We start from the raw sequence: 22,967 nt of genomic DNA, 5'->3' as shown, positions 1-22,967 counted from the left end.
AAAGTTTATATATTTTAAATATTTCTATTCATGGATGTTTCTAATTTTGGAAAGTTTCTATTTCAAAATCTTTATTCTTGAAATGTTTATAATTTTGAAAAGTTACTATATTTGGAAAATTACTACTTATGGAAAGTTTCTATTTTTGGAAAATGAATCTTCTATGACTTCTATATACAAATGTTTTACATGTCTTGCATAGATTCGTACTTAACTTTCACTAACCCGTATTTCCTATTAGTTTTGGCTTGGCCTGTTCACCTTTTAGTGAGCAGTTTTCAGGAACTGAATGTGATGATGTGGCATGCTTACATACGGGGTTAATGGAGAGTTTCACCTAGCTAGTTAGAATTTTTTTAAGTTGATTTTATTTTAAGGATTTGATTTTCTTAGGGTTTTGATTTTGAATTAATTCAAAAATACATTACCGTTATTTCAATTATTATTATTATATAATAAAGAGAGTATTTTGATTTTTTTCCGTTGCATTAGTTGAGTTAGTTAGCCTTTAACGTAATCACGTGACAATAATACTCCTAAGTTTTTCTCAAAGTTTGTTTCATTTAATTAATGGGTTTTAAAAAGAGAGAACTTTGGGGTGTTACATAAGCCTAGCTAGAAAGAAAAGTTCCAAAGAATTTTAAGCCCTACAAAAGGTATGTACTTGGTTGACATTGAGCCAACTTTTAACTGCTTGACAAAACGGACGCAGGGTCGCATGGACAATCCTCGTCCCAGAGAATACCTCAGACATCATCCCAGAGAACATCTGGCGTGCCCCCAAGCAGCCCACACCTACGCCTAGACAGCCCCTGAGCACCTGCTCGTTGTGGTTACATAATATTGACATTCTTCCATAACGAAATGGAGGGCTAGGGATCAATCAGCAAGTTTAGGGTATAGGGTTTAGTATTGGTCACTAGTTCTTCAATAATTTCCCTTTTTCTTCATAATATCTCAACCCCCATAACACAACACCAAGGCATAAAGTTAACCACAACACTCAACCCTTTCTTGCTCAATTGCTCAACTAAAGTTTATGTATTCTATTAACCCCCAACCAAAAGATTGAGGCATAACATAACCAGGGAATATGAGATCTAATCCATGTACACCATTGCCCCTTCGTGTCTAAGTAATTGCAAGATTCTAAACAGGAAGGACATTAACCAAGGGAGTATATTCTATTGACCCCCAATAAAAAAAAATGAGGCATAACCCAGAAATATGAGATTGAATCCCGTGTACATCATTACCCCTTCCTCATCTAAATAGTTGCAAGATTCTAAACAGGAAGAATATTAACAAGGGAAGTACATTCTATTAACCTCCAACCAAAAATTGAGTCATAACATAACCCAGGAATATGAGATCGAATCTCGTGTACATCATTAACCCCTCCGCATCTAAATTGTTGCAAGACTCTAAACCGGAAGAATATTAACGGAGGGAGTATATTCTATTAACCCCTAACCAAAAATTGAGTCATAACATATCCCGAGAATATGAGATTGAATCCAGTGTACATCATTATCCCCTCCGCATCTAAATAGTTATAAGATTCTAAACAGGAAGAATATTAATGGATGGAGTATATTCTATTAACCTCTAACCAAAAAAATTGAGGCATAACATAACCCGGAATATGAGATCAAATCACGTTTACATCATTGCTTCTCCGCATCTTACTCTGTGGCTGCCAAAGCAGGGGTTGGGCTCATGGTTTGTATTCTTGGATGCATTATCCGTTGACCGTTGTCATGCTTTTTTATTTGTTTTCTAATTTCGCCAAAAAATAATTTAAATGTCCGATCACATTTGAGATGTGTTCTTTTCACCTTTGATTTTTTTTTTGTCTAATACTCCTTAATACAGAAAAGCTGTACTCAAGTTCTTTTAGGTCGACAAGTTTCAATCAAGTGTTATAAGTTTCAAAAATGTCTCATAAGTTGACTCTCTCAATTCTACTCTCTTGAAATCAGGTATGATCAAATCCAATAAGTTTCAATCAGGTTTGATCTGATCATATTCGGTCAATCAAGTTTAGTCAATTGTGTTAAATTGAGATAAGATATGCTCATGACGAAGTGGACGCCCCTTAGAGGGGGTGGGGCCTGGAGGGGTTTATAAAAAAACACTTAAATATGGTTACTATGTATAATCACGGTCCTATCTCTAATATCTCCAACACACTTCTTTGAACATTAATATCTCTAATTGCGTATAATAAAAATTATAAAAAATTTGATATTTAGAATCCTTGCATTGATATGTATTTAACACGATATCACTTAACTATATTTATTCTTAAGTGAAAAAATGATTGTCAAAGTTGGTTGATGAATAGTAGAGCTGTCAAAACGATAATTCGAGTCGGGTCCGAGTTTGATCATCTCGGATCTCGTGCCATGATCTGATCGGGTCGCGTCGGATCATTTTATCTTTGTACATGACATCCATATGGAAGGCTCTATGCCTTTAATAGTTAAAATGGATATAACTAAGGGAAATTCTCTTTGGTAGCATTATATTTTTGAAAATTCTCATTGGTGACAAAATTTTGCCACTTTCTCTACAATAGCATTTGTAATCTAAGTTTTCTCTAATCTAACATTATTTCAATAATTTCTACCTAATTAGTATAATTAGAGTTAACCATGGTTAACTTATTCCCCTCTAAAACATTAGTCATCCTTCCTTCCAGAAATTCTAGGTTATTAAAACAAAAACCCCTCATTTCCCCTTTATCTTCTTCGTATTTTCCCTTTCACCCCCTTCATCTCCTTCCTTAGATGAATCTACTACTTTTTCCTGAATTTTTTTTTATTCAATGTGGCAGAATGCATCGAGACTGCCATGTGGATTTTGTATGTAACATAATCTACTCTTTTGTAACAGAAGACTGATGTTACATAAGTAATAAGTTTCTTCATTTTCTATGTTATTATGTAAACTAAAATTCTATATAATTATAAAGTAATGATGTCTATTTCTTTTGAAGATCAATGCAACCGGATTTTCTGTTTTTGAATATTCAGTTTTGAAAATCAAGAATTTGCATTATCCACCTCATATAAATATTCCACTCTATTTTGCATCTTTGGTGGGTCAATTGTTAGGAATTTGGTGAATGGTCCGACTTTTATTTTCTTCATCTTTTTACTTTGTGTTCCACTTTTTCTCGTGTTTTCCTGATCAAACTTAATTTATATAATTTGAGTATTTAGTTTTTAGATACGGGGATGAGTTGTGAATGGTTTCTGGAACTCAACATGATGTATATACTACAGTAGTCAGCATTGTCTCGTATATAGTCAGCTTTTTGTAGGAGCTACATAGTCATTATTATATTGGTTAATTAGGTTGAAATTACTGAAATAATGTTAAATTAAAGGGAATTTAGATTATTAATGTTATTTTAGAGAAAGTAGCAAAAAATTTGTTACTATTGAGAATTTGCAAAAGTATAATGCTACCATAGAGAATTTTCCTGTAGTTAAAGGTATTTCGTGAGATCAACAAGCCTTGTGGAAATCAACAAGCAATATAATACACGTTACACATGATTTAAATTTGGTTCAACTATTTAGTTTCAAAAATCTTAAATGAGCACATTCCCCCATTGTGTTTGTGCTGCCCAGAGGGGTTGAGACATTCAACTATACACATTCCTACTGTGTACAAATTATATGAAGTTCCAGTTCCACACAGTAACAATAATAAATTACCTCTACAACTATCAGCAAATTAATGTAATGCAAATCAGCATCGTTTAGATGTTCTATTTACAAGGATGATTTGTGTTTGGCTAAAACTCAAAAACACGACCGATTAGGCACATCAACAGAAGTACACTTATGTGCCTGAAAAGATCGGCTTTCCTCAATACATGCCCTCTTATTCGATCAGTCTCAAGGCGTGCTAAGCTTACGTAACTTGTCAAAAACGTGAAGCGAAGTATCGAGGTTTTGGATGTTTGACCTTTGCAGAAGATTTGATTGGACTTTCCTCTCATTCTCCGGTTTAGTTTTCGATCTTCTCTCCTTGGCTAAGCAACTGTAACGGACACGTATGCGGTGGTTACCAACCTCGGTACAACAACTTCCATGGACCCTTACCACCATAATGATTTCTTTGTCTCTAGCATCTTCACACCAACTATTCAGAGGAACACCATCAACAAACTCTTCTAGGGTTTGGAACTCCTCGCTATGAACTTCGACCTCCAGTGTACGATCTGGATCAATCACTCCTTTTGCAGGAGTTACCTGATGAAAGAAACATGTTTTGCTTGAATTACACACCAAGAAACAGTAGTATGTGATTCAGAAAAGAATATCCTCAAACTTTCAACATTGAAACTTGAAAGTAAAATTATACTCCCTCTGTTTTTATCAAGTGATGTTTTTAGGTGTAACCGTCAAAATCAAGGGTAGTTAGAGCAAGAAGAGCATCTCCAATGGTTGTAGCTAGGGAGTAGGGACTTGCTTGCAATTTTCAGAAGTCCCAAGCTACTAGCTTGACAAGTTGAAATTCAATACAAACTACGAATAAAGGGTTCTTCCTCAAACTAGAACCTACTACATATCACAGATTAAGCTAGTGCAGATTTGATGTTGCAGCACAACACCACACGTCAAGATTGTGTATGACACAAGAAAAGAGATAGATAGTCAGCACGATGTGCTCCCTTCATTTCAACAAAATAGGCAATGTAAGACGTTAGGAGTCAGACCTCCTGAACTTTTACCATTATCTAAGGATAATATCCTAGTAAGAACATATTAGATGAGGGGAAAAAACCTAAGGTGTACTTGCTTATTAGGCTAAACTAGTAATGGTCTTTGTAACATTACAATTCAGTACATATTTTCACAAATTTTTGGTTTAAGTTGGTAAGATTTGACAATCAAGTCAATTGTGGCTGATTATTTTGAAATGGGGGTTAAGGGTTTGATAAGCAGACCATTCATCACCTAGAATCCAACAAACCACCATCAGCCGAAACTGGACAAAAGGTGACCACTTGTCAAAGTATGAGTCTAGTAACTAATGCAAATAACTACAGAGTACCATCAGATGCATAATTGTTTCAGAACTCAGAAACACAATTAGCAAACATAGAAGAACGATTCCTCAGTTCATTGACATGATCGAAAATACTGTCCGTGTTCTTTATTGAGTAGTCACAAAATGGATAAAACTGATGGTTACGGTAAAATAACAATTAACAAAGATGAAGTACCTGGAGCCAGCGTGGGAAGCCAAAAGCACCTCTTGGACTGTGATTTGATGCTAATCCATCTTTGTCGACGGTGGATTCGCCAAGACATACTATGGTAAACATAGCTTCATCAACTGTACTTTTGTTTGTAATACGCAAAAGTGATGTGCCACCCTCTTGAAGAATTATGTTGTTTGTACTCACAACAATTTCTGGAACTCTGCATAGTTCTTGAAGTACAGAACGGACTTTTGGGTTTGATTCAATAATTTCACAGTACTCTTGTCTTCTCACTGACTCATCAACACGAGCAATATCTATATTAAATTTGCAGCGTACAGGCTTGTGATCGCTGTCAGTTACATCCATGCAAGCCTCGTACCTAACAATATCAGTTGTCAGAACTTTTTTTTGAAAAAACACATAGAGAAGAGTAAAGACAACAAATAAACCTCCACAAAGGACATGCATAAAATGTAATCTTCCGGAAACTTACTCTGTAATTGAGCAGACAACTGGACAATCAAGACTACACTCTGATGCTGAGGAAGTACGGCTATCACGATATAAGACCCTGTCACACCAAGCAGGAATACGCTTCTTTTCACCGGCATCATAACCTAAGCCATAAAAAGAACAAAAACTTCACATTCAACCAACTGACAACAAATGTATTTAAAAGAATAAAGACGAGAATAGCATTTACGCAGCCTCGTTCAGTTATGTATCAACCTTTGTGGAGAGAGGCAGAGACCAGTGAAAGAAACAATGAGGCAAAGAAAGATGAGCAAACCAACTTTAACGATCAAAAGGTAAGACAGACTATGACCATTATCACGATTCTTCTCAGTTCTCCATGTATGACAGATGAGTAGCAATTAACAACTTAGCCATAAATACCATATTATGCAACCCCACTTAGCAAAAAACTTGTTCAGGACTCTCGCTGTTATATTTTCAGCTCTCAATTATATACAATTATCAGTTAGATGTCGGACCTCAGTCTATTCTGCTTACTACAACTAAACAAATAAAGACCTAACAAATATTCCCTTCGTCCTCTAATACTTTACAAACTTGGAGAAAGGAAAACAAGGAACACCAACGGGTTTCATTATCCTTCTACTTTTAAACATAACAATCAGAAAATAGGATTTCGGCACTCATAATGCTCTGCTTTGCCTTCACGGTTTAACTCTAAAAGAAGGTTTTTTTTTTTAACCTTTCCTCTGTTTCCTTTAAATTGCAAGACTTCTACGTTTGGTAAGTTTTACCAACCGCAATACCAAATATGGAGTGGATGGAGTGGGATATATAAGGGTAGATGGGTAATATGGAGCAGGTGAAGATTTCTATCGCCCCTGTCCTATAAATGTATCATTCTCAAGTGCTGCAATATTAAGGATTGGAGGAAGTATTACTTCTGTAAATGAGAATAAGAAAACTTACACTTAGAGAACGGTCAACAGAAAGCCCCTTCTTACCTTCCATGATAGACTGGCTTAAGTAATAGAAGCTTAACAAATATTTCAAATACATCCAAACAAGGAGAAACTGACAATTCTAAACGGTGGCCACCCACTCACCCCCACCTATCCGGTGGAGGGGCGAGGAAAAGAAAAAGGCACCAGCATGCTACAGAGAAGAAAGGAAACAAGAGAGATGAAAAATCTAGCTCAGCTACATGCTCAGGGGGTCAAATGCGAAGTCCATAGCATCAATAAAACACACACTAAAAGATGCCCCCTTAACCTTTACTGTCAAATGTTTGAATAAGTGTACAGAGACAAGCTCAGACAATAGCAACTTGAATTATAATCGTTTAGCAGATACTATGGTGGCATGTAATATCAGCATGCAAGGAACACCCCACACAATCTGCATAGTGACACATGAAACAGAATACAAGGTCCAAAGGTCGAAAATAACTAACCATTTCTATTTTGTATACGATTCTTAAGAACACAAACCAACAACCAACTTTAAAGCAAAGAGTAGACCAGATATGTGACCATTTCATTAGTGAAAATAGTGAGTCGTTAGCAGAGGCTTATAGTATAAATATTTAGCTCACAGCATTCCTCAAATCTGCAACAGTACATCTTTTACAATAAGTACAAAAGAATGGCCAGGGAATCCTTTGACACTTTTAACGGGTTAATTGACAATGGAAAAGGATCTTTGGCGTACAAAAAGTCTACTAAGCTTAATTCTTTTCAAATTAGGATAAGTCATATCTTTTAATGTCCAAGTAGAGTCTTAAATGATAATGTATTTTATTTTTGTTATGAGTCTTAGTAATTAAGTTTTTGTTTTCTAAGTAATTAGGACTTCTTATAGTGCCTATATTAGGTTGTTATTTTATCTACGTGCGTGATTGAGATTAATAGAGTTTTGAGTTTTGTGACAGAACTTAAAGAGTTAAGAGAGTAAGTGAGATGCTATTTCCCCCATACTAGGGTTTCTAGTTTGGTTTATTCTTTGATCCGCTTGATCAAATTGTTTAGTTTAGGTCTGTTCGACTCTAAATTAATACCCAGCTTTTGGGAGCAGAATCATATCATCTTTCCCATTACCTCAAGTCAGAAATGTAACTCCCAGATTCATTCATAGCAGTTGTGCTACTGACTGACTTCATACACAAATCCTACTATGCTAATCTAAACTTTAACTGTTACTGATGCTAAACAAAGCTTTAAGAACTTCATCGCACTACAGAAAACCTCAACACAGGAGAAAGAAAACCAAACAAAATTTCATAAATCACTAAGCTTAACATGCCATAATTGTGGGAACAAATGAAGATTAAAATAAACCGGGAAAGCAACAAATTTGATTAAAAGCCATACCTGCTAAACCAGGTTGATGTCTTTCAAACTTATATGTTGGAGGAAACCTAACAATGGCTTCACGCATTCCTTGGAATACTCTTCCAGCCTCCATCTCAGCTCGAAGTTGATCCCTCTCTCTGAGCCATTCAAAGCATCTTTGAGAGATAAAATCTCTGGCTTCGTCATAAGATATACCATCAAGGCGGTAATTAAAATCTCCAAGAAAAATAACCAAGTCTGCTTCTGATAAATCAGGTGTTACATCAACAGAACGAGAGACCATGCCCTGTAAAAGGATGCATCCATAGTTGTGAGAACATCATAACTCACTGCATATTAATAAGAAAACCAGGCATCAACACAGCATATTTATAGCAGTATTTACTTACATTTGTGCTGCGGACCATTTGAACAGTAGATGAGACTCCAACTGCAAGACAAAGGGCCAATGACAAGCCAGAACGATAAACAAAGCAAGATAAATACATGAAGCAGGCAACCGAGGAAGACAATAGAAGATATGGCGTAATACCGGCAGCACCATTGATATTAGACGGCCGATTGAATACCATTGATCGATACACGTGATCAAAGTCGGCATTCCTACGGTTGACTGCTTCCAAATGTGCAGCAAAGTGACAGTCGACAAAACAGATTATTCGATCATAGATTCTCATTTGTAAGCCAACTGCCCCCTGAAACAAAAACCTAAATACAGGTCAGGCATCGGAAACGACGTGTTTAGAACATTGTGCTTCTTCTGTGCTTATGAGCTAAATCTTAATAGACTATTAAGTATTATACTTTTATGTAATAATGTAAATAGTCGGACAAAGCCACTTCGTTCAATGCTCCCAGACCATTGAAACTGCTAAGTCCATATTGAATCAAACATCACAGAAGACAAGTCAGGCTTGATCCATACAGACGCCTGATTGTTGTATAAACGCGTATAAAAATGTTACAGAATGCTTTTGATTGTCAATTTAAATGAAGATTGAACACATATAAAAGAATTATCATGCACGGCACTTTCTGGCATGTTGCCTATAATTGAAGGCATACCTTATTACCAATTGCACGCCCAAAGCCACACGGTACAGCAGCAGCATCAACATCCCCAACATGAGCCTCAAGGCTCTTTCTCACCCTATATACAAGTATATACAACATAAATTGTCAAGATGAACAGGGAAGAAGGATTACTGGAATTATTTGCATAATAGAAAAATATAAACAGACAAACAAACAAACAAAATAGAGAGTATGCACTAAGTCATAAAATACAGTAATGGCTCAACGGATATTAATCACCAAACCAGCACTGGTAAATTTGGAACTAAAAAGCTACTCCTTCGGGGTTTTTGTTCAACCCTATTACTGTAGACTTCTAGGAGCGTTTGAAAAGGATGAGAACATGTAAGGTAGTGGGTAGAACAAATATAAACACCTCAAAAACGGAAAGTGGTTAGAACAAAAATAACGGAGGGAGTATATTAAATCATGGCTTGCAGAATTGCAGATATCACTAATGCCTAGGCCAAAACACACATGTCATAGCAATGAGGGATTCAAGTGCAGTAAGTGCCTGCATAAAGGCTCTTATCCCTGTGAGTCATTGCGGTAAGTCATACAGTCATAGTTGTAACCAATGACAACCTCTTTGTGACCTTCAGGGTGGCCCTGACTGCAGATATAAGTTATGGCTATAAGTGAGCTCCCCAGAACAAAGGCTGCATCCCCTAGATACAACATGACTTTTTTACTACCACCCCATCAGAGGCACTCTTGAGATTGACCTCAGAGTGGCTGAAGAAAAAAATAAGCATGCACAATTGCACATACAATCTTCAACAACTATTGAGTTTCTCGTTATTTAACACAACAAAATTTACAGGCACAACTAGAGAAGCAAACTAGTAAGTATGGAGTACTATATTAGCAAAATTATGATTATAAGTTCCAGATAGGCCTAAAGCCAGAATTTATTTATTTACAAAAAAAAAAAAATTGGGGGGGGGGGGGGGGGGTGTCAGACGGTCACAAAGTCTTCCCTTTGTTTGTTCATCCTTTTGACTTGGGATCAACAACTGTAATACTGTATACTAAGATGACACAGAAGTACAGAACTGAGAAGACAACAGACAGATTTAAGGACAAAAAAGAAAGCAACCCTACCAAAAGCTCTCTCCTCCTCTTCCCATATGAAATTATGAATGGATAAGTTTTAGGTTTTCATATGCCAAATGCCACTATAAAATTTCAAGTGGAATCTGCAGTTCATTTGCTAAAAGAGGACTCACCAAACAGCAATGAGTAAACCTGCCAGCTGCCGTGAACCAACACGTACAAAAGTGGAACCTTCATCCAAAATATTCCCTATAGTGTCAAGCCACCATTGCCCAACAGCACTACCCTCTAATCCCACCTACAGACAGGAAGATTGTCAAAAGGTAAACCATTGGCAGTCGTAAAAGATCAAAAAATTAGTCATTTTTACAAAAGATGATTGCTTCCAGAATTATTATCAGGAATCCACACAACAAGGGAGTATTCTAAAAGAAGTGATTAGTATTTTCTAATATGCATATAAATATATATCAACTCTACACATTGATTAGGACTCTGAAGTCAAGAAGGAAACATGCTAACATCAAATATATACACACCAGACATTGACATATACAGGTCTAATCAGTAGACACGAGGCTTGTAAACTTTAAACTGAAATGATATACTCAACATCTCCATAAATAATCCAGCAGCAGTTGAAGTTCCTCTCAACTATCACAATAATTCAAATCCTCCTCTACCTTGTGAAACATTCCAAAAAAATAAGGTGATGAGAGACACATTGATTATCCGCATAGCTACTGCAACCTTATTAACTTGAAAGCTGAATACAGTCAACAGAATGTTTTTAAGAAACCTACTTCATAAAAAATAAACACAAGAAGAGTTCACAACAATCACAATTATATCACTCTACAATTTTAGACTGGATCAGTGGCTCCTGAAGTGGGAAATGGAAAAAGTAGTTTGGCTGACAACATGCATATTTGCAATCACCACTAACCAGATACCTTGAAGAACTACCACAAAGAAAACTCATAACATGTGCAATGATTCATGAGCATAACATTGGCAGTCACAACACATGCCTAGACCTCATATTTACTAAAAACCAATGAGCTAAGGGTAGATTAGAAATAAGGAGAGGAAACCAAGAAATTGAGCCAAAAAATCTAAGATAAATGAGACAGCAGAACACATTGAACTAACAGGGTTCAAGTACCACAAGAAAAATGGTTTCAATTGGGTGGAACAAACAAAGATCAGGAAAAGTTAGAAGGGGGTACAAGGTCTTACAGTTTCCTTAGCAGCAGACATTGCGAGAACACCAGCACCCATTTCTAGCTCTTGAAAGCCAACCACAACAACATCAGTATCTGATGATGCACAGCCAAGCCAAGAAATGAGTGAGTCATAGGATGCCCTTCCTTCTGCAACATTCCAAGTGCCAGCCAAAATCTTTAAATTCTCCATCCTCGTGTAAAGAAATTCTTTGCCACTTAACTCCGCACGAATCAGGTTGTCAATGGGCCCTGGAGATGTTATATTCCATCCTCGTATACCACCATGGCCTGCTAAAGTAAAAATATAAGCAGACCCAACTCCCAATTTGATAACAGGACTACTATGAGCCACCCAGCTTCCAAGCAGATTTCCCTCGAGATCCACTACTTGAACAATCCCACTCGAATAACCAACCCAAATCTTGGACCCGTGAGTACAAAGACACAGAACACCAAAGGGATGATAATGGAATTCCTGCTGACGATTGCCATTTCCATCCCACTGCACAAGAAGACCACTACTGCACCCTGTCCATACCATCCCATCTACTGTAGCAACCATTGCTTCATTTTGCCGGTTATCATCACCTATTCCTCCCTTAGCTGCAGCTCGACGAACAGCATCAGCAGCGCCTAGAATGGCATTACGTGAACGCTGCAAGAAACCAAATGAAGCTTGAGGTTTTTCTTTTAAAGCAGCTATATATCTCATCTTCATCTCATCTTCTGTTGTCAAATCCTGCAACGAAGCGGTGTCCAACCAGCTCTCCACTTGACCATCATTATTGAAGACTTTCAGCAACTCTCGGGTTCGTGCATCCCTGTTCAGATTCAGGAAAAAAAAATGACATAACCTAATTATTATGCAATGCAACAAATTCAACAACATATTTTGATATAAATCACAATACACACTTGCATGGCGATTTGAACAATAGGAGAGCCAGTCTTTGACATGATTTAATTACGCTTGACAGAATGGTTTTAAAACAAAAAAGATGTATCACATCATCACATTAAAAACAATTCACACAGTATTGACACTTTAAAACCAAGGAAATGTCCGTAAAGAATATAAAACTGCAAACAGAAAACGTATCTATTGTACACCATGACAGTCCAGCAACTTCTAGTATATTTGTCACCAAGCTTCCAGATAGACAGGATTTGAACTCAGCTTGTATCAGCAGACTTCAGCGTAATCCTAACTTTACACCTTCATATGGTTGCAATTTGCAAATACAGAAACCCAATTGATATCTATTAGGCCAGGTATGGAAAACTTTCAGCTAAATAGGGTTCATACTCACTTCACCTCAATACCCGTATCAGACAGTCGGATATTGGTCAAGCACACTTCCATATCAAAACAAAAAAATTGCACATATTATCGTAGAATTGCCAATAACACTTGAAAGTGGAAATGCCCATGTCCAACATAGTATTGATTCTGAGTAACATAGGACTCACTAAATGACAATGTAGTCCACAGATGTTGAACAGCATTTGTAAATACTGTTTCATTTGAATGATACACAATTACAAGGTAAATGTATAATTGTCAAGATTAATACACATTCTCTAGGGTGACGACTGACAACATACCATAATGCAATTGAGAAAACTCCAGCACTCCAAACCTTAGCCGTGGAATGATCAGATAGCAAATACTTCACATCTGACACAAACATGTAGCACACACCGTTTATAGTGACTTGGCTCTTCAGATCAACATAAGATCTCTCAGCTTCCAAGATAGCCATGTGTCTCTCCTCGGCTTTTAAGGAAAGAGACTTCACAATAGCTTCCCATGGCCAGATCCTAATAAAGCCATTCTCAGAGCCAGACCAAAGATCACCTGAAAACAAGGGCAAAAATTAAGGGTGCATTCTCTTCCCCTTGAAAAAATAAGTTCAGATAAGTTGCAATCAAGTCAATACGTTTCAATCAGGTCCTACAAGTTTACTCTCTCCGACGTATTCTCTTAAAATCAGGTCTAATCAGGTCCAACAATTTCTTATAGGTAAATCAGGTTTAATCTGGTCAAGTTCAAGTAAATTAAGATAAGTTCGGGTTTCATCAGTCCACAAAAAACACACCCTAAATAAAAAGAAGGTACATTACTACAATGCAGAGTAAGGACATGGATAACACCAGCCAAAAAACAATAGATTTTGACTTATGGATCACCAGATAGACCAAATTCTAGCAACTCCAATTTGTTCTGTTCCAGTCTCCTCTTTGGCATGTTTCTTGATCAATGTTTATAGACGATGGAACTATAATGAGAAGCAAGACATTAATACAATATACTTCCTGTGTTCCATATTAATTGCTACATTTAGACTTTTACACTATTCATACACTCCCCTTAGACCAACTATTATGACTTTAGCTAAAAATAATAAATAATGTGGGGTTTAGTCAGAGTCGTCACGATGTATACTTTCATATATCGACTTTTATAATTTTTACTTGTAGACAATTGAAGATATTAATGATTAAAGTTGTACATAGGGAGGCATAAAACTCTACATGTTTCAATTAATATGGAACGGAGGGAGTAAAACTGAAAATGATCACAGTTCCAGTTATGATCTCTGAATCAGTGTAGGTAGTTTTAATTTTTTGCATACAAACCAGATGTTTATATGTCAAACAGATTGTCAGAATGAACCAGGTGTAATCTAAGCTGTTTTGGCATCAAAACCCACTTCTTCACAAATGTTGGTATGACTGTGAAAGCAAAATATCCAAAAACCCAATATTGACCATTTAATCACCTACACATTCAAAAAAATTACCCATGACCCCATCATACACCAGTACAAGCTACAGCAACTTGTACCCTAAACTCTGAAAAGTATTATATCAAAGCGAATCAGCAACTTTTGTTCTCCAAACTCTAAATTTCCCCTTGCTATATTTGATTGACAACTTGAAATTTTAGCTAATAATTATTACAACAAGAATTACAGTCCTGCTGTTTTCACCTAATATGAATAAGTTTTAGGTTTCATAAGTTCTGTTCGGGGATATTTCATATCCAACCGGTCTTAATAAGTCCCAATAAGCAGATTTCAAAGCTCACAATTTCAGTTCATAACTAAAAGAAGTTCAAATAATATCAATTCAATCTAACAAATTAAGGAGTTTTCGAATGGGGAGATAAAGCAACCCCAGTTCCCGTAATATAAATCCCACATCTTCAAAAAGAGTTGCATTTGCATAGAATGTTACAGTTCAACATATCTTCAACCAACCAAAAATACACACTCATTAGCACATACAGTTCAGTTTGAAGTTCAGTTCATAACTAAAAGAAGTTCAAATAATATCAATTCAATCTAACAAATTCAGGAGTTTTCAAATGGGAAGATAAAGCCACCCTATAATATAAATCCCACATCTTCAAACAGAGTTACATTTGCATAGAATGTTCAACCTATCAACATATCTTCAACCAACCAAACAATACACACTCATTAACACATATAGTTCAGTTTGAAGTTCAGTTCATAACTAAAACAAGTTCAAACAATATCAATTCAATCTAACAAATTCAGGAGTTTTCAAATGGGAAGATAAAGCAACCCTATAATATAAATCCCACATCTTCAAACAGAGTTGCATTTGCATAGAATGTTAAACATATCAACATATCTTCAACCAACCAAACATACACACTCATTAACACATACACAATTCATCTCAAATCTCATTAGTTTCCAAGAATTAAATCACAAACATATACTTCAGTAGTAAGCTAGTAACTAGTAATTATGCTAAACGGGAAACAGGAAGAACATAAAGAGACAGGAGGGAGTATAATTCCCACATCTTCAAACAGAGTTGCATTTGCATAGAATGTTACAGTTCAACATATCTTCAACCAATCAAACAATACACACTCATTAACACATACAGTTCAGTTTGAAGTTCAGTTCATAACTAAATTCAGGAGGAAGATAAAGCAACCCTATAATATAAATCCCACATCTTCAAACAGAGTTGCATTTGCATAGAATGTTCAACATATCAACAATCAACATCAACCAACCAAACATACACACTCATTAACACATTCACAATTAGTTTCCAAGAATTAAAACACAAACATATAGTAGTAAGCAAGAAACTAGTAATTTTGCTAAACCAACTCACCATATGATGTCATAACCATGGAAAGCACAGGCCCTTTATGAGCTTGCCATGACAAACATTCCCTAAACCCATTCTTCAAACCATCATCCATTCTCCAACAACAAATCCTCCCATCCTTATGCCCACTCCACACCACTCTTTCTCCTTCATCACCTACCATACACACCACCTCCGACGCCACCTCCGCCGACTCCCTAAACCTCGCCGTCATCTCATCCCCTGGCCGTGCCTCACCGGTACACACACAACCACCAACACCACCTTCACAATTACAAACACCGTGACCACCACCACCATCATCATCATGAGACAAAAAAATCTCAGACAACTCCCAACACCTCACTCCACTCTCTCCCCCACTCCACAACTGCTTATCAGTACACACAATCGTCCTCAATCCACGCTCTACCTGAGTCTCTCTCCTCGGATGCGGTCTAACCTCAACACACGGTGGCCGGTCCGGCCGCACCGCTGACCGAACCGGCAACTTGAAAATCCCGGTGCCTCCACCCGAACCTACAAACTCCGGCAACGGAGAATTACCTCCACCAGCGGCGGTACCTCCGGTACCGCCGCCATTGCTGAAACTGTTACTGTTAGCCTTAGAGAGCTTCCGATCGAGGAACTGAATCATGTAATCGAGCTTCTTACTAGCGGTTTTGACGACGACATTGGAGGAGGTTGAATTAGGGTTCTGGTGATTGCCGGAGGAAGAAGAAGGGGAGAAATCCTCGTCGGAGGAGGAAGATGAATCGAATCGATCGAAGATTTTGGGAGTTCGAGGGAATGAAGAAGTGGAGAGGAGTACATCGGAGTCATCGTCTTCGAGGTGATCATCCATGGCGGAAAAATATTGCAGGAGAAGGAGATGGGATGTTTGGGTGTTGGGGACAACAGTGAATCCGTGATGTTTGGGTGTCTGAAAATGTCAGAGAATTATGACTTAAGAGAGAGAGAAAGTGGAAATGGAAATGGAGATGGAAAGACGTGGTGAATTGAAACTATATTAGGAAAGAGGTTAATTCCTAATTAATCAACCTAAGCAACGTGGTTAATTTTTAGCATTTTATTCGTTTTTAGGCTACGTTCTATTGGACTTATTTTAACTGAAATTATCTGAACTAAACTTATCTAAACTTATCTAAACTTATTTGATCTGGAAAAAACTTATTTTGTCTGAAATAAATTTGTGTGTGAAAATGTCTAAAAAACTTATTTTTGCGGAACTTATACTATCTGAAATTAATTGAACTTATCTGAACTTATTTTGTTTGAAATAAGTCAAAATAAGTCGAACAGAACAGTGGTTTAGTATCCACCGACGATGGCAGTGACTAACCCTCCCGTCCCGCGTGCTCCAAGAAAGGTTACAAGATTGGCCAATGATTTATTTTTTTTCATTCCTAGAGGTTGAGATTTGAACTATTATGTAGTATCAACTAGAGTAATTGGCTAAGTGAGCCACCATCAAGACCAACTCGGTTTGTCTACTTTTAACGTCTAAACACTTTTCATTTTCTTAACAAACTTATATCAGTTATCGGATATCTAGCTATATATGAAGTATTTATAATGGTCAAGATACAATTACCTTTGTACTCAGGTCCTGTCCTACGAAGTTGGCGAGGGGTGTGACCGCCTAGGGCCCAAGGCGGCCCAAAATAAAAGCTTGTCCAATAAATTAGTACTACTAGTAATAAACAACGCATTAAATACACATGTTATTTCCTTGGCTTATTGGTAGAAAGTGAGTGCTAAAGCTTTGATACCTACCACAGTTTAAAAGTTCAAAATATATGATTCACCTGCATGACTCGACCAATTCGTCAAGCTTTAACTTTTTTTTCGCTTCTGCAAGCTATAAGTTTATTTCTCCTATGAAACTTTGGGGAAGTCCTAAACATAGGCGCTAACTTTGGGGACCTGTCATTGATTGAAACGCACATGCATGGGTGTAAAGAAATTTGATGGTCGGAACCAAAACATGCAGTACTATTGAATGAATTCAGAGTACCATTTTAAGCATTAAAGATATCGTTAGACACATCAAAATTATCATCGAATGACCAATTGTATCACTAAACTACTTAATGGTGTTGGTATCAAATTTGTTAGTTGGGACCACAATGCGTCGACACCATATAGTGAGTTTGCACGAAAATTTTGAAATATTCCAACTATCCCGAGTGAGAAAACGGGAATGCTTCTTTTTCCTTGGAAAAAGACTGAAATATAATAATAGCGGAGATATCGTAATGAATCATAGGGGATACGGAGTATATATTAACTATATTCATATTAAATAAATCAACTTCATCTAATTTTTTTAGTCCTTTTTGGAGACTTCAAATTTTAAAAAGTTCAAACTTGAAAAATGTTGGTGGACTCATGACTATGACATCTTATAATCCGTTTTTATATTTTTGTGGCTGGTGTTGAGCCATTTGTAGTTTTTCATATTTTTCTTATTTGTTTCAAAAAAGCTCTGTATAAATGAAAAATTGTTATTTGAAGAAAAATATTTTAAAGAATTTGGTTTATACAAAATTAACCTTTTATTTATCCTTCTCATAAACGTCATATTCATGGATAATAATATTTTTCTTAGTTTTCAGTTAAGAGTCCTATTTCAAAGGGCATGTGTCTTATTCATGGATAATAATAAGAGCTTCCATCCCGATTTCAGGTGATCTTGGGATCGATTCTCATCCCCGCCCTAGTGGCTCATTCGCACCAAAAAAAAAAAAAAAAATTGCACCATTTGGAGTTTCACGTTTGCCTGTATATAAACTTAATTACTACTCCCATTATACTTAATTGAGTAAAAATTATAAAATTGTAAAAGTGTTTTTAAAACAAATCTAAAAATATCCTCGTGAACGTGTTTTTCATTATATATAAGTACTTATATATGACAGTATTTACGATAACTACGACGATGGTCATTAGGATTACCACAACATAAGATAGCATTGACATTTAGTAGTAGGCCCGGCTCCAAACAATTTGTTAGGGAAAGCAAATACAAGTTAATTTATTAACCAAGAGACAAAGTGTTTAAATGTCGACGAGATTAATATAGAAATATATATACTAAAACCAAAAATATCCACCAATTATTATAATGATGAAGCTGATATATGCAAGGAGTCATGTTACATGAATGTCAATGGTGGAATTATTGAGAAAACAAGTGGTGGATAATGTTTCCTCTTTGGACCATAACATAACCTAATTAGTGATGGTGATTTTTGTTCAAAGAAATAACGAAATTAATTATAAAGTTAGTTACAAAGGTCACTTGCATTTTCTAGTCAATTAATTAATAAAGCTCCATATATGTTGGTTTGTGATTTTATTTTTATTTTGTTCCATGAAATGGTTTTCTATTTTCATCATTGGGTTGTTTTTTTGTGTATGATGTGGACATTTAGTTGTTGTGACAAAGTATAATTTAAAGGTGATCTCAACTTCTATCTTTGTTGGATTTATGTGGGAGTTATTGTTAGTTGTAGTTGAGTGGTTGTTGAACTTAGAAAATATGAATTGAATAAATCTAAATATAATACTCAATATATATTTAGGGCCATATTAATTTATAGAGTTCATACGGAATGGTGGGATATGATTATAGATTTATAATATTAATCCGTATACAGTAAATATTAATGAGTTTCATTTATATCAACTACGGGGCATAAGATAAATTGTTGTTTTAAACTAGGCTCACTCTCATCAATCATCATCCATGCTTTAGGTTGTTCTTCCATTAAAGAGTCGTCTAGTTTTATTTTCTTATATATTTTAAAAAACTATCAAATATAAATACATTAGAATCTTTCATTTCATAGTCATATATTTAAAATTTTAGAAATGTATTTTGCATAAGATTTGAACTCATGACCTCACATTAACCCAATAAAGTCATACAACTATGCTATGGCAGGTCAAATGTTACCATTGTGGAAAAAAAACAAATAAGTGTAATAAAAAGGACTTGATTATAACATTTTCAAATAAAAATATAGATGTTATTAATGCAATAACCCATGACAAAACTCTAAGCCTAAAAACTAAGGAGTAGGTTGATACATTTCTACAAAAGTTTTATCTGGCTGATAAAACCATGTTGATGACAAGCGTACCAAGCAAGAGTTGGCCTAGTGGTAAAGGTTTGACCTTATAACTTTAAGGTCCTGAAATTGAATCCCACTAGGGACTGTTTGGAGGTGAGAATTCCTTTTCTATTCCCCTCACTTCCGATGAGTCTGACCTGCAAAGGTAGTTGAAAAGTGGAAATATCTAGGAGATGTCTCATTTTAGTAGGGTCCTTTATATTACATTCGAGATTTTTTTATTTTTTATTTGTTGATGGCGAGTAAGAGACAGGGTGTAGCGCATAGGAAAGAGGTGGACCCACATCAATGGAATTACTAAAATACCCTACTAAGTGTTAGGTTATGATACATATGACATTTACATAAATCATGCGGAAACAACCATTAACCCAGGAATCATATTATTTACACATAATCATATAGCATTATTAGATGCATACTCTTTGTTGCGTGCCCTCCCTAGCTGCGCCCGAACCGAACAAGAACAAGTCTTTTAGGACTCCAAATGTCGTCCCTCCGTAGATAGTCCACAGCACGTCCGGATCCGCCTTAAGATTGACCAACTAGAATCGCCCTTAAGGTACTAGAAAATTCGGCACTTTTATGAGCAAGATGTGTTTTAATTTTCTCTCAAAAAACTCACTTTTGAATACTTTGAAACTTGTATATAAATTATGACCCCTAGGCCTTTATTTATAGAGTTATGGAAAAGGAATCGTAATCCTAGTAGGATGCGAATTAATTGGAATTAGAATCCTACATGAATTCTATTTAATTAATTTATCCAATTAGGAATAGACATTTAATCATACACTGACTCTTGCAGATTCAGGAATCACGCATGAGCACAAACTCACACACACACGGCAGCCACAAGGACTGCCAATGCGTGCGAGCTGCAGCCCACGCAGCAAGGCCCACGCATCCGTGGCCTTGGCGCGCGCTGGGCTTGTGGCGTGCGTGCTTGCTGGGCGACGGCCTGGCTTCGTGCTGGGCCTTCGTCCGGCAGGCCTCGTCCGATGCTAATTCGTACGATACGCTTCCGATTAAATTTCCATTTCCGGAATCTATTTCCGATACGAACAATATTTAATATTTCCGATTCCGGAATTAATTTCCGTTTCGAACAAATATTTAATATTTCCGTTTCCGGAATTATTTTCCGATTCCGGCAATATTTCCGATTCTGACAATATTTCCGTTTCCGGCAATATTTCCGATTCTGGTAATATTTCCATTTCCAATAATATTTTCCGATACGTACCATGTTTCCGTTTCCGGCAACATCTACGACTTGGATAATATTCATATTTCCGATACGATCCATATTTCCGTTTCCGGCAATATCATCGTTTCCGGAGTATTCATTTCTTGCCTGTGACGATCTTAGCTCCCACTGAAACCAAGATCCGTCGGTTCCGAATATTCATAGATGGAGTATTTAATGCCATTAAATACTTGATCCGTTTACGTACTATTTGTGTGACCCTACGGGTTCAGTCAAGAGTAAGCTGTGGATTAATATCATTAATTCCACTTGAACTGAAGCGGCCTCTAGCTAGGCATTCAGCTCACTTGATCTCACTGAATTATTAACTTGTTAATTAATACTGAACCGCATTTATTAGACTTAACATAGAATGCATACTTGGACCAAGGGCATTATTTCCTTCAGTCTCCCACTTGTCCTTAGGGACAAGTGTGCATTTCCTAATTCCTTTGTCGCTCGATGCTTGCTCTTGAACATAAGGTAAGAGTTGTCATCCTTATTATGTCCAGAGGTGTTCCTCGGTTTCAGAGTTCAACTGATCAAATAAACAGATAATCATAGCCTATGATTCATCCGAGCACGGCCATGCATTTCACAGTTTCTAGCTCTCCGAGTGGCCTTGTACAACTTTTAAGCATCTCATCCCGATTTATGGGAGGACAATCCCAATCTTGCGATCTTGAGATTAGACTTCGTTTGATAGGTGATTACCTGAGCGTTGCCTTTATAGCCTCCTTTTACGGTGCGACGGTTGGTCAACGTCAAAGCAACCAGTTCTCAAACAAGTAATCTCAAATCACTCAGGTATTGAGGATTTAGTGTCTAATAATTTAATGAAATTTACTTATGACAGACTTTCATCTCTTACAGTAAAGTTTCATAGGTCTTGTCCGATACTAGTCTTCCCAAAGTAAGTATCTATGCAAATGATTATGACATTGCCATGTCCACATAGTTCAAGAAACAGAACTACTAGTCATCTTGCACTCTAATCGTCTAACGTTTTCTATGCGTCCAATTTTATAGAAAACTCCGATTAGGGACCATTTTCAACCTTTGACATTCAAGTTCACTTGATAGACATTTCTTAGTCACAGGACTGGTCCTGACAGTCTATCTTGAATATATCGTCAAGTTGAAGGGACTCATCATTTAATAAACCACAAATTAAATGGAAAAATGAATTCCTTTCATTTATTGTGAATGATTAACCAATAATGTTTTACAAAGATTTAAACTCTAAAACTTTAAAACATTAAACAGAGACATCAAAGCCATTCTCCAATATGCTTGATTCCCATAGCTGCAGTGTGCGAGTTGTGCTTCGCTTGCGGCAGAGGTTTAGTTAATGGATCTGATATGTTGTCATCAGTTCCAATTTTGCTTATCTCGACTTCTTTTCTTTCAACGAACTCTCGTAGAAGGTGAAATCTACGAAGTACATGCTTGACTCTCTGGTGGTGTCTAGGCTCTTTTGCCTGTGCAATAGCTCCGTTATTATCACAATACAGGGCTATTGGTCCTTTAATGGAGGGGACTACACCAAGTTCTCCTATGAACTTCCTTAGCCATATAGCTTCCTTTGCTGCTTCATGTGCAGCAATGTACTCCGCTTCAGTTGTAGAATCCGCAATGGTGCTTTGCTTAGCACTTTTCCAGCTTACTGCTCCTCCGTTGAGGCAGAAGACAAACCCAGACTGTGATCTGAAATCATCTTTGTCGGTTTGGAAACTTGCGTCCGTATAGCCTTTAACAATTAATTCATCATCTCCACCATAGACCAGGAAGTCATCTTTGTGCCTTTTCAGGTACTTCAGAATGTTCTTGGCAGCAGTCCAATGCGCCTCTCCTGGGTCTGACTGGTATCTGCTCGTAGCACTGAGTGCGTACGCAACATCCGGGCGTGTACATATCATAGCATACATTATTGAACCAATCAATGATGCATATGGAATCCCATTCATTCGTCTACGCTCATCAAGTGTTTTTGGGCACTGAGTCTTG

The 22,967-nt window shown here is 36.7% G+C and overlaps 1 protein-coding gene across 3 annotated transcripts; it reads right to left on the bottom strand.

The window, feature by feature from the left end:
• Positions 1-3,563: 3,563 nt before the first annotated feature.
• Positions 3,564-16,555, bottom strand: LOC110783386 (type II inositol polyphosphate 5-phosphatase 15). Of its 3 annotated transcripts, none has more exons than XM_021987725.2 (11): positions 15,576-16,554; positions 13,017-13,269; positions 11,425-12,232; positions 10,359-10,483; positions 9,121-9,205; positions 8,588-8,750; positions 8,445-8,485; positions 8,074-8,341; positions 5,721-5,844; positions 5,246-5,606; positions 3,564-4,268 (listed from the first exon to the last, which is right to left on the bottom strand). In XM_021987725.2, exons 1-11 carry the CDS (start codon positions 16,414-16,416, stop codon positions 3,912-3,914), a joined length of 3,426 nt encoding a protein of 1,141 aa, XP_021843417.1. In that variant the 5' UTR covers positions 16,417-16,554; the 3' UTR covers positions 3,564-3,911. The 3 variants fall into 3 exon arrangements, with proteins under 3 accessions (XP_021843417.1, XP_021843418.1, XP_021843416.1); XM_021987726.2 differs by having other exon boundaries at positions 8,597-8,750; XM_021987724.2 differs by having other exon boundaries at positions 8,445-8,750; positions 15,576-16,555.
• Positions 16,556-22,967: the final 6,412 nt, after the last annotated feature.

Source organism: Spinacia oleracea, chromosome 4, assembly GCF_020520425.1.
Source record: "Spinacia oleracea cultivar Varoflay chromosome 4, BTI_SOV_V1, whole genome shotgun sequence".
NCBI lineage: Eukaryota > Viridiplantae > Streptophyta > Magnoliopsida > Caryophyllales > Amaranthaceae > Spinacia > Spinacia oleracea.
The sequence above is the reverse complement of the archived record's forward strand: the minus strand, read 5'-3'. Positions and strand labels throughout refer to the sequence as shown.